The 12,040-nt window shown below is 47.0% G+C and overlaps 2 protein-coding genes across 2 annotated transcripts; one reads left to right on the top strand and one right to left on the bottom strand.

Moving 5' to 3' along the window:
- Positions 1-448: 448 nt before the first annotated feature.
- On the top strand, positions 449-7,743 carry LOC144741625 (rap guanine nucleotide exchange factor 1-like; the record flags this gene model as incomplete). Its single annotated transcript, XM_078624126.1, is given in 19 exon segments — positions 449-557; positions 560-597; positions 1,057-1,164; positions 2,297-2,365; positions 2,582-2,686; positions 3,476-3,551; positions 3,799-3,883; positions 4,435-4,527; positions 4,777-4,828; positions 4,830-4,960; positions 5,638-5,725; positions 5,817-5,911; positions 6,012-6,090; positions 6,177-6,278; positions 6,671-6,791; positions 6,851-6,876; positions 6,878-6,904; positions 6,906-6,982; positions 7,593-7,743. Coding segments are annotated over 19 exon segments (1,632 nt in total), but the record flags the coding sequence as incomplete, so codon positions are not given.
- A 1,881-nt stretch (positions 7,744-9,624) lies between these two features.
- LOC144741624 (uridine-cytidine kinase 1-like) lies at positions 9,625-11,321 on the bottom strand. The gene is given in 14 exon segments (XM_078624125.1): positions 9,625-9,704; positions 9,707-9,814; positions 9,889-9,901; positions 9,903-9,920; positions 9,922-9,939; positions 10,011-10,105; positions 10,182-10,200; positions 10,202-10,325; positions 10,403-10,499; positions 10,714-10,771; positions 10,773-10,808; positions 10,810-10,860; positions 10,862-10,876; positions 11,232-11,321. Coding segments are annotated over 14 exon segments (822 nt in total).
- Positions 11,322-12,040: the final 719 nt, after the last annotated feature.

Below are 12,040 nucleotides of genomic sequence, written 5' to 3'. Positions count from 1 at the left end.
CTGTCCTGTACTGATATAACCTTATAGGGTAAATCTCCACCTCCTTATTACTTCCAAAATTGATTAGAATACTTATGAACGGAGGACTTAATGTGCTTGAGATGCTGTAGTTGTATCTAGGTGGCACCGAACAAATAGACGATTTGAGTTTATGCCTGCTGACTGAGTGTTTCCTTGTTGAACATTTCTGATCATTATCCTCCATTGTTATCTTACTGTCCCCTGCTCGGGGTTTTCTTGTGTGTGTGTGTGTGTGCGCGCGCGCATTTCATGTTCAGGCACATCCCTCCCATAGTTCAGGTTTCATGAAGATGTCAGAGAATGATGTGAACACTCCCCTGCTTCCTGTTGTTCAGCTTCTCTTTCTATCTGGGTCTATCATAACCTCTATGATCCTTTAGTCTTCTGTCTCCCCCACCCCCGCTTTCGTTCTTCCCACCGATCACAGAACATGGACCAGGTTGCCTTGACCAATGCCACCGTTCTGGATGGCAGTGGGGGCGGGCCCAACGTGTCCTTGGCTGACTCAATGGGCTCTATGGCCATCTGTCTTCCATTCTGAGTCTTCTCTCACTGGACTCTCTCCACACCTCAGCGGTGAGCTTACAAACGAACAGGCTGGATGGTGGACACAGCTCTCCAATGACAGATAAAGACCATTGCCCTTCTTTGGCCGACAGCGTTTCTTTTTGTTGCGTTGATTAAGTCGGCTACTGATTCACTTTGTGGTTTCTTGTTGTCATCGTCACCGCCAACAAACTGTCCTGGCGCCTTAGTTCTTGGTCTTAGGTGAATTCCCGGTAGAGCACAATGCACGGCATGTCTTTGTGCCTAGTAAACACTGTTTTAACTTTACACATAATGCACTCCAGTGTCACCTGGTGGTCATGATGATAACTGCGCTGGCAAACAACTCACTGCATTACCAGGACCTCAGCTAGCCACTATGTCTCTTTAGCCACAGTTTCACACTTGATGTGTTGTCCCCACCCTCAGCAAACGCTCTCCGCTCCCTCAAGCCTCCGGTTTCTGTCCTTCCTCCTTTTTTTCCTGTAGAGCGAGAGTGCAAATGACGAGGGTGGGGAGGGAGAGTATGTCAACTTGTACTCGTCCAGCCAGGCCAATGGGGGAGCTGCCGCTCTCCCTCAGAGTAAGTAGCTGACCGCCACGGGTGAAAGACCATTCCATTTACACATTCCATCACAAGGTTTGAGTCAATTCAAAATGCACTTTTGAAGTGGAGGAAGTTGCAGAGCTTCATCACTGCACCAAATCTTACTAAGAATATTTGTATTTATACATACAGATAATATTTAAGTTTCTTTCCACTTAACATAAGACACATCACCTGACAATTAACTTTTCAACAGTCTTCAGTTTGTTTTTCACTTGAGAAAAAAAAAAGACAAAAATCTGCCAGTTTGGACAAAAAAATCTTGCTCGACTGACAGATTTTGCTCGACTGACAGATTTTTCTGCTTATTTCAAGTGAAAATTTGCTTGAACCAAGTGAAAAATATCTGAAAACAAGTTGCTCTTTCCAGTGATGTCTTATTTTAAGTGTAAAGAGATTTTATGGCTAGAAATTAGTCATTTTGTCAGTTTCTGCAGTGATCTGCTGTAGCTCTGACTGATTCATATCTCAAAGCGATGCGGTTGAAATGGAAGGTGGATGCAGCCAAACCCTGAGCCGGTCTCCACGTTCATGGGTTTGCCTGCGAGGGCCTCCGTCTTGTGACTGTGGATGACGTCCATCTGTGTGTTCGTCTCACTGGCTGGCTGGTGACTGCTGTCTCTCCGGCTGCGCTTCAGCTCGTACTCACATTTAACCATATTCAATGTCGCTGCTTCAAAACGGGATTCTCAGTCAATTTTCCAACATATCCCATCACAGTGTGTGTGTGACTGTGTGTGGTGTTTATTCCTTTTGGGTCAGCGTGTATATCAGTGGTGTGCATGTCCTGTTGTGGTTTGTGTAACAGCAGATTGAAACTGAGAGCAAATGAGAGTGTTTCCACATTCGTTGTATCGTTGGTGTCTTCCCTGGGTTTTCTCTGTGTTGGCCTCCTTTTATTGGGTTTGTTTGCTCATACACAGGTAAAGCTACATTATTCTCATCGGGACTTTGGTTCTAAGCTTCATCAAAACACTTCACTTACTATGTGGCATGAGATCTCGGGGTCATAGGGTCTCATCAATAGCCAGACATCTGTCACCGCATGGAGCAGTTTGCCAGTAATGTTCCACACCACCTGTTGATTATTGCTTTCTTTTTTTTTTCACCCCCATTTGTCAGGAAACAATCACAGCTGACGATGTCCTCCAGGACCCCGCCCCTCAAATACCATCCACCAATAGCAAAGAGGTGCTGGAAGTGGAAAGGTGAGGCTTATGTTGTGACCCTAAAGCTTCAGGTGCATCTCAACAAATTAGAATAAATTAGAATTAGAATGTCCAATATAGAATATCAGTAATTTAGTTCAAACTGTGAAGCCTTTCAAAATCAAAATGCACCACAACAATCTTGACATTGTCCCTGTTTACGTCTGGGTTGTGACGTGTTTATTTTATCCTTCAGGAGGCAAAAGACAAAAAGAGCCCCGCTGAGAGTGATGAGGAGGATGTTGACGAGCTGTCTCTCATTGACCACAAGGAGATTATGAGCAGGATAACACTAAAACAAGAAGTAAGACGACGGCTCGTCTTGCGATTCGACTGTTTGTGTCATGTGACTTTCCCACCTCTTGAAGTGGGACTTGTGTGCTCAAAGAGAAAATAGAATTAACGGAAAGGTGTTTTTTGTTGTTTTTGTTTGTTTGGTTTTTGATAAAAAAAACGTTTTTTGTGTGTCACTTTCAGTTGAGAAACACACTCAAACGCTGAATTATAATTATAAACGCGCATGACGCCATAGGGCCCCTGTAGGGTACGACAGAGGGTCCGCGTCAGTTTCCCACGCAGAAGCATCAATAGGTCCACTGGGTGTCATTCACATGTGAACTCAGAGATGCACCACTCATGGCCATTGCTGCCCTCTGGAGGTCAGACTGTGGAATTGCAGAGCATGATTCATGGTCCTACGCCACTCCTCCTTTGTCTGTGTGCTGCAGTGTGATGGACAGATCTGTGACAGTGATACCAGCCCGTGTACAGGGCGCTGGGCATCAGCAGAGCAGACGGGGGGGGACATCACTTGAAGAAGATGGAGACATTTCCAGCTCGTCATGACATTTAAAACCTGTGACAGAAATCTTTTCTTGTGCACCGTCTTGACTTTCTTCATCACTGAACTGCTGCAGGAAAGGGAGGGAGGGAGGGAGGGGGGTGGGGAAAGGGAAGTCAAAATACTGTCAGGAGGAAGAGAGGTGCAGGCTGCTGTTTTTGTGGACTGGACCGCATCACCTTGTCCCCTCTCTCCCAGCACCCTCCACCTCTCTCTGTTCATGTCACTGACGCCTTCATCTCCCCCCCTCAGAATGATGATGGCCCTGATGTCCGCGCCGGATCAGGAGACATCTTATTAGTCCACGCTACAGAAACGGAACGCAGAGGTAACACACGCGTCGAGCACATTGACATTCATCCCTTGTGTTGTGTTGTGTGTGTGTGTGTGTGTGTGCGTGCGCGTGCAGCGCGGGGCAGTGTGTCACTGTGTTTCAGGGTCACAGCTGCATCTGTGCTGTGACACCTGAACAGACCTGCAATTTGAAACATCCTGCCTCTCAGGTGCTCCAACGTTTGTAGAGGAAGTTAACTGGTGACTGAAACGTGCTACTTTTCCTCTTTTTTCACCGACAGATCTTGTTTTGTACTGTGAAGCCTTTCTGACTACATACAGGACTTTTATAACCCCAGAGGACCTCATTAAGAAGCTGCACTACAGATATCCTTTTCAAATCACTCTGAGCTCCGTCGGCTCTGGTGATAAAAAGGCTGTTTTTCTTACTGAGGTGATTGTTTTTTGTCCTTATTTACAGAGACTTACTTTGCTTTTAGGCATCCGATCCATTTCCAGTTCATGCTTGCCGGAGACACAGCACATCCATGACTGTTTGCTGATTGTTTTTTTTTTTTTTTTTTCTTCTCTACTCTCACTGTAAAGACGTTTGTTGACACTGCAGTCACGCACCAGCCTGCCGTCTTCACGCAGCTGCTCCCCTTGAATCTGCGTGCGTGAGCAGTGTGTGACGTCTGGCTCGCTCATCTGTTGCGTCTCATTTGTGTGTGTGTGTGTGTGTGTGTGTGTGTGTCGGTCATTCTGCTAAGAGATAGAGGAGGGGGCAAGAAAATACCGCATTCCACTTGAAGCGCTCTCGTATAGACGTCTGTCTGAGCGTGACCGGCCTCCTGTTGGCTGGCAGCTCTCCCCTGTTTACTGAAGTCGAAATCATCTTCTCCCCGTGATGGGATCGTTGTCCTTGACCACAAAAGCACATATACGAGCTTCTGCCACAGTCCGGACATAATCAAGAAGCGAGTCAGCAAGAACACGTTCTTTGTCCTGGTCCGGGTGGTGGATGAGCTGTGGTGAGTGGGGGAGTCATTTGAGTTATTTTTTTCCCGACTGTGTTGTGCTCCTCTGCAGCCAGAAAAAGGACATGTTGGGATTAGAACTAAGAGTTGTTCTTTTACATGTAGCAGTGGGATTCCACTGGTTTCAAAGGGTTTAGTCATTTATTGAAATGTAGTGTGAATAGTACTGTGTCAGAACCAGGGGGGGCGCGGTGTTCCATTTAACCAAACCGTTCAGTCCCGTCTTCCTCCTCTGACCTCCAGTCTGGTGGAGCTGACAGAAGACATCTTGAAACAGCTGATGGACCTGGTATTCACGCTGGGTGTGCAACGGCGAGCTCAGCCTTGCCCGAGTTCTCCGCAAGAACATCCTGGATAAGGTGGAGCAGAAGAAGCTGCTGCGCTACACAAACTCCCTCAAGCCGCTTGCTGCCAGAGGCGTCCTCTGCAAGGTAGAGACGGGTGGAGGCTCCACGTGGTGACTGGTTCACGACCACCTCATCATCACAAACAACAAGGCTCTTATTGGCTGCCCCTGAATCAGTGTGGTTTCCTTGGAAACCAGGATGAGACTCCATTGCTTTTCTCTTGTTATCCCAGTATCCGAGTACCGTAATGACACAATGATTTGCAGAAAATTTTGAATGATTCCTGAAAGCTGAGAAGTGTCACTCCTCTATCTGGTGGTGATGAAGGAGCTAGGAGAAGGAGAAACTGTCCATCGGTTCCTACGACATTCTCATTCGCTCTGTTGCTGGAAGCCAGTAAATCATTACCGTAATGACAGCAACATGTCTGTTCTCAACGTCCAGGAACCGTTGGACGGTTTCCTCCTTCTTCACACCAGGTAGGAGAACCGAGTGACACTTGTCAGCTTTCAGGAATCAGCAACATTTTCTGACAGTACTCCAAAGGATGCTTTCACCTGTGCTTCACCAAAAAGTTTTAATATTTTCAGCTTTACTCATAAAAAAAACTGAACACCAGCATCAGTTACCATGTTTTACATCCAAAGGTCATGAATCTTCATATCACTCTCCTGATGAACCAAAGCAAATAGAAACTGAATACATGCTCTGATTATAACGGAGCTGAAGACGTCACCTAATGACCTTTGTGTCCCAACAGGCCTGGAACTCTCCATGACTTCCGCAGTCATGAGATTGCTGATCAGCTCACTCTTCTTGACGCTGAACTCTTCTATAAAATTGAGGTCTGGCAGCTTCTGTACATGTGCGTTCTTCCTGTCAGTGTTTGCGGACCGGCTGGTTCAAGAACGCGCTGGCGTTGTTTCTGATTTCCAGATCCCTGAGGTGTTGCTTTGGGCGAAGGAGCAGAACGAGGAGAAGAGTCCGAACCTGACTCAGTTCACAGAGCACTTTAACAACATGAGCTATTGGTACGACCCACCGCCACATGGCCTTGTTTCTATCACTTACTTCCTGTCCGTCATTCGCTCTCATCCGTCTCATACACGGTTTGTCTTTCCCACGGCCCAGGGTCCGCTCGTTGATCATTCAGCAGGAGAAAGCTCAGGACAGAGAGAAGCTGCTTCTCAAGTTCATCAAGATAATGAAGGTGACTCTTGGAACCCAAACACCTTGTGTCCGTTTTTCCTGTTCCCTGTGCGATGCTGTAACATCTTCTCACGTTTGTTATTTCAGCACTTACGGAAGTTGAATAACTTCAACTCTTACCTGGCGATACTGTCGGCGCTGGACTCGGCTCCCATCAGGAGACTGGAGTGGCAGAAACAGACGTCGGAGGTGAGACCAGAAGAAGAGACATTCCCTGCGGAACAGTTCGTTCATGGATTCGTTCAGTGATTCGTTCTGTGAATGATCCAGTGAATCGTTCAGTGACTCGTTCAGTCATTCAGTGCTGTGCAATGAACTCGTTCCTCCAGTACACTCGTCTCAGTCGACTCGTTCACAGGTTACAAATGAATCAGGTTCACATAGTTCTCTGCCGCACTCAGCTGAAATGTGTAATGAACGAATCTTTCAGTGATTCAGTAGAGTTTCTCCACCCAGACTCGTTCTTTTCAATGAATCGGTCGCGAATGGGACTAACACTAAGGAGAATTCTCTAAAGGGAACGAGTCATGAGTACATGATACTTGAGTCTCTTGTCTGACTTGTGCTGTTTTCATTCTCAGGGGTTGGAGGAATATTGCACGTTAATCGACAGCTCGTCGTCCTTCCGAGCGTACAGAGCTGCCCTTGCAGAAGTGGAGCCTCCATGCATCCCGTACCTGTGAGTGAAGGTGGACGTCGAGCGTATGAATGCTCAGTCAGAGCTTTTCATTTATTCCGTCCGTCCTCCCTCCGCACTCTAGGGGGTCTCATTCTCCAGGACTTGACCGTTTGTTCACCTCGGGAACCCCGACCTCACTCGACGGAAAGGTCAATTTCTCCAAACGCTGGCAGCAGTTCAACATCCTGGACAGCATGCGGCGCTTCCAGCAAGCGTAGGTTCACGTCGGTGAAATGCACACGCTGCTGATGTTGGGATGTTTGTTTTCATTTTACACGTTCAGATTCACATTCCATATGATGTTCAAGGTCAAAATGATTACCCCCCCCCTCTGTGAAATCAAACCAACCCTGATCCTTCTAGTGACGTGTTCATAGTTTGTGTGCGTCCCCTAAAACAAAGACATCTGCATCAGGACACAAGTCCGTTTTCACCAGGTTTTTCAGATTTCATAGGATTTTTTTTGTTTTTTTTTCATTTTCATGAACTCTTGAATATTTATTTCACATTCCAACTGTACCAATATGGGGGCCATGTCATGACTCCAATATGGAGTCATGACGAATGACTCACGATATAACATGCCTGTGAATATTGCAAACGTTGGACAGTATTGTAGGGAAACATTCAAACGTTCCTCGGGTCTTATAACTTTGAACTTTGACTCTATTTATGAACGCCAATCCAGAGTAATTCACACACACTACCCTCCCTGCCTTGTTTGCTGTCATTCTTCTCCTCTAGTTCACATTCCAGACACTCCTCCAAACATCCTAGCTCTCGATAGAACACTGCTGGTGTTTGATTAGTCCTTGTCCTCTCAGGCATTACGAGCTGAAACGGAACGAAGACATCGTCTGCTTCTTCAACGACTTCAGCGACCACCTGGCAGAGGAGGCGCTGTGGGAGCTGTCACTGAAGATCAAGCCCAGGAACATCACCCGGCGCAAGACGGACCGAGAGGAGAAGACCTAGAAGCTTCGGGGCTCCGCCCTGAGGCTCTGAGACTGACCTCCAACTGTGCTTCGTGACGCCAACTCCGCTTTACCACCGACTGAGAGAAATGGAAGTTATCCGCTGGAGCCGATGGGAGACTCGCTGCAGGGGGATGCACAACAAACTGGAGAAGCATGAGCTCGGTTTACAAAGAGCTCGGACGCTCTGGGAGACTAGAATTGGGAATGAGCGGCTCCGGCGTTTGGACGGTAAGAGATTCAGTGACTAAAGTGAATCCTGGTGCCAAGGATGAACCACAGAGCGACAGGGAGACGCTGCGGATGAAAACCAAAGTCTGCTCCCTGGGCTCTCTGTGGCGGGGTGGAGCGTGTGAGCGTGACGTTGAGGTGAATGGTCCGCTGCTCTTCAAGTTGCTCCTTCCTCCCCCTCTATGTGCCGTTGGCTCGGTCTTCTTCCGCAGCCCGAGCTCCTCAAACTGCAGAACCTTTCGAGAGCGAAACCTGCTTTGAACTGTGACGTCAACGCGCAGGCTTCGGACCGACAGTCTGCTGGGGGGGGGCGGGGCGGGGCATGAACTTGAAGAGAGGACGACCATTAGAGACTGGAATTTGGTTTTTTTTGTGTAAGAATCATGTGTGGTTATGAAATGTATTATATACACTGCTCCTTTTGTTCTCAAAAAGGATGTTTTATGCTTATGAGAAGAGCTTAGCTTCTCCCAAGTGCCGTACATATGTGCACTTAAAAAAAAGAAAAAAGCAAAGAAAAAACACAAACAGGTGAATTACTAAAGATGCTGTGATCAATGTAAGTCATCACTCTCATCGTCATGCACCATAGGGACGTGTAGGAACCCCCCATCAGCCAATCACAATCACAGCCCCAACACGTGGGTGTGAACGAGTGTTAGTGTGAGACTGAAGTCATCCGTGAGTGTGTGTTGTCATTCCCGAATGTGCTGTCGTAAATCCTTAATTCCCTTTTTTTTGTTTTCGGGGGGGGGGGGGTCAGAACCAACACATCACACTGTGCTCTCAAACGCCAATAAAACAAACAGCTGTTTCTATATATACGCAGCGTCAGGTAGGTGTTACTTTATTTGTCCAAATTTAAACACAGGCGAGACGTAAAAAAATGGAATTTCCATGTATTGTCGTACACAAAGGTGAGTGGAAAAAGTTAAGGCATGTTTGAACCAACAGGAAGCACTTGAGACCAGTCTAAGTGCATCACCACAGAAAGCACACACTTAATAATTTAAGTAATTTAAAACACAAAACGAGGTCACTGCAGATAACCAACGATGATTGTTCTCCTTATACGTCATTTACCGACGACAAAAACATCTGGACATGTTTGGTGATGTGGTGGAAACTGAAGTGTGACGGATGGTGGATCCAGGTAAGGATTTACATTCTGCATTCAGATGTTTGTGATTTTAGTAGTAAAAGATATGAACTGCTCAGTTCTGTTTTTTTTAATAACCCCCTCTTTTTGTTTTTCAGCAGAATAATGTATAGTTTGATGGTCCACAGTTTGACATTTTGACCTATGTTGCTATGGTTACAGGGCTAGCAGGTAAATTAGGAAGCGATTGAACTTAGTGGAAAGTATTGTGCGCAGCCAATCAGAATCAGCCAGACAGTAGTATAATAATTCATATCTAAATGTCATTGGAATCAACAGAATATGTAACAGTTAAGTTATGACGTCAAATTTTTAAAAAGTCTTCCTTGCCTCCGCCCAGGTCACAGTCTAACACTGAAAGACAAACGGCATCCTGGAAGACTGATGAATGTACAAATAACGCCGGCAACAAAGACCTTTCAGCACTCACTGCAGCGGGCGAGTGCTCCGTACAAATCAGTAGCAACATTCCAAACTGGGCGTGGGCCAGTCTCAGTGGGGCCGGCTGCTGGGCTCCAGCAGGACCCTCTTTCCTGAGGTCGCAGTCCCGTTCTGTAGATCGCAGTGCTCGTTATGGCCCGTTTCAAGCTCCGCCCCTGGGTGGTGATGGCCCCGCGCTGCCATTTGCAAATGTCCCCGTTCAGAATGTCCTGGATGTGCTGCACGATGAGGTTGATGGCCACTGGCAGGAGACAAGGGGGTGTTCACACTGCAGACGGAACCAGCAGAAAACACAACCGCAGACATCCGACTTACCCATGTTGTCGACGGCCCCTCGGAATAATGACCGTCTGCATACTTCTTAGTCTGGAAGAAGAATAGGAATTTCTGGTAGGGGGGGGTCAACTGGGTGAATGTGCAGCGATCGTCGTACTTACAGGCAAACAGAACTCCTCAAAAGCAGGTTTGACAAATGTCGTGTACTGAGAGAGAATCTGCTCCAGGTCCCTCCCTCTGTTCATGTCTCGCAGAACTAAAAGGACACCAAAGCATTCATGCACCGTGACAACATCGCAGGTGCTACGCAGGCGATGGAGACCCATGAGTACCTCTGCGAGACAGCCGCACGGTCTGAATCGGTGTCCACAAACAGCTTCATGTGAAACATGTCGCGCACTTTCTGCGGGTAGAAGACCAGGATGCCTTCGAAGAGGACCACGTCGGCTGGGTACACTGTGATTCGGTCCTCTAACCTGTAAACACACACACACACAGCTGATGTGTCAAAGCTGATCGGACTAAAACGTGAACTGCTCCGTTCCATTCTTACCTGGAATGAGTGACAAAGTCGTATGTCTGCACTTCGACCACGCCCCCCTCTACAATGTCCTTCAGTGTTTTATACATCAAGTCATTGTCAAAGGCTTCTGCAAGACAAACAGAATAAAGTGTGGTACTCGTTATATATTCTCTCTCTACTACAAATGCGAGATCTCTTGAAGACTTATCCACCACCACATCAGCAGCCTGGCCTCCATCACTGCATCTCCTTTGGCAGAATTTCCTCCATCATGTCCTCAATGATGCAAGCAGCCATGCGCAGCATGCACTGTGTGAGAGGACGTGTGTATCAGTGCCTACCTGGATGGTCGAAGTTGTACTGGCCCTTCAGGGCCTTGGCTTTCTGCTCTGGAGTTAGGGACTCGGTAGAAACTGTCCTGGCTGATGATCGCCACCCTTCCTCTGGCGGTGATCCACCTTGTTCTGGCCCAGAAGCTCCATGATCTTACGCACACACCGTTGACTGTGACATAAAACCAACTGTCAGTCACTTCCGGACGTGAGTTAACTAGCTAACGTCCAGCAGTTCGGATCTGTTTTTTGTCGGATGTGTTGTCAGCTGACTTTCCTCCCTACGGTGTTTGACATTGCAGCTAGTTAGCCAATTAATATCTTAACAAACTGACTCAAATCTGCGTTAAATATAACGTAGCAAAACAGGAACTAGACTCCAAACACTAACCAATAATACCAAATACATAAGTAGGGCGTGCCCGCAGAGTGACAGGCTGAGAAATGCTGGAACCTTGACGCTGCTAGCATGCTAAGCTAACGAAGTCGGGATGCTCGACAGCGATCAAGTGATGAAAAGGACCGACCTTCCCGCTGGCTGTTCCTCCGCTAACACCGATCAGGAAAGGACTATGTCGTGGTCTGTCGGTATCGTCTGCGGTTGTAGCAGCCTCCATTGCAGTCCAAACAGACGAAACGACTGCAGAAATGGTAGGTCGCTCGGCTCTACGCTAGGCTAAGATGTGCTGTGTGAGGCTAATATGCAGCGGTGTGTTCTCGCGATAACTGGGAGACAGTTGCCAGGTGGGAAATGTAGGATTATTGTGCTAGAGGCGCAGAATATCGTATTTTACATCCGCCGTTACCGAAAAAAACAAGCCGACTGATGTTCTGTCGTAAAACATACACTCATTACTCGTACACTGTGTATGTATTTACCCTTAAAACAAGTGACGGTTGGTAAACCTTTGTGACGTCACTAAGGACTGTGTCGAGGGGCGGGCGCAGCTGGTCCTTCAACCAATCACGCTCGATGTTTTGAGGCACCCTCACAGCACGATTGGCTGGAATCATGTCACATGGGAAGAGATGCCGTCAGTCCGAAAAAACCCAAAACAAAAACAAACAACGATCAGAACCAGACGTTCACGGAATGATCCAATTATCGTCCATTTGGCTTTATTGAGGACTATTACTCATTGCATTTTTTATCTTTATTTTCCTCCTTTATATCTAAGAAGGCACGACACCAGCAACAGAATTAAATAACATTTATATTTATTATTATAAAATGAGAGTACAAACATATGACAGTACACACGTTCTTTATGAACAGTGTCACTCTTTTCCTTCACCACTGTTTGCTTTGTCCATGTCACCTTGTGATTCCTCTCTC

Source organism: Lampetra planeri, unplaced genomic scaffold (assembly GCF_965212315.1).
Source record: "Lampetra planeri unplaced genomic scaffold, kcLamPlan1.2.h2 scaffold_623, whole genome shotgun sequence".
Taxonomy (NCBI): domain Eukaryota; kingdom Metazoa; phylum Chordata; class Hyperoartia; order Petromyzontiformes; family Petromyzontidae; genus Lampetra; species Lampetra planeri.
This window is presented reverse-complemented; position numbering and strand designations above follow the sequence as displayed.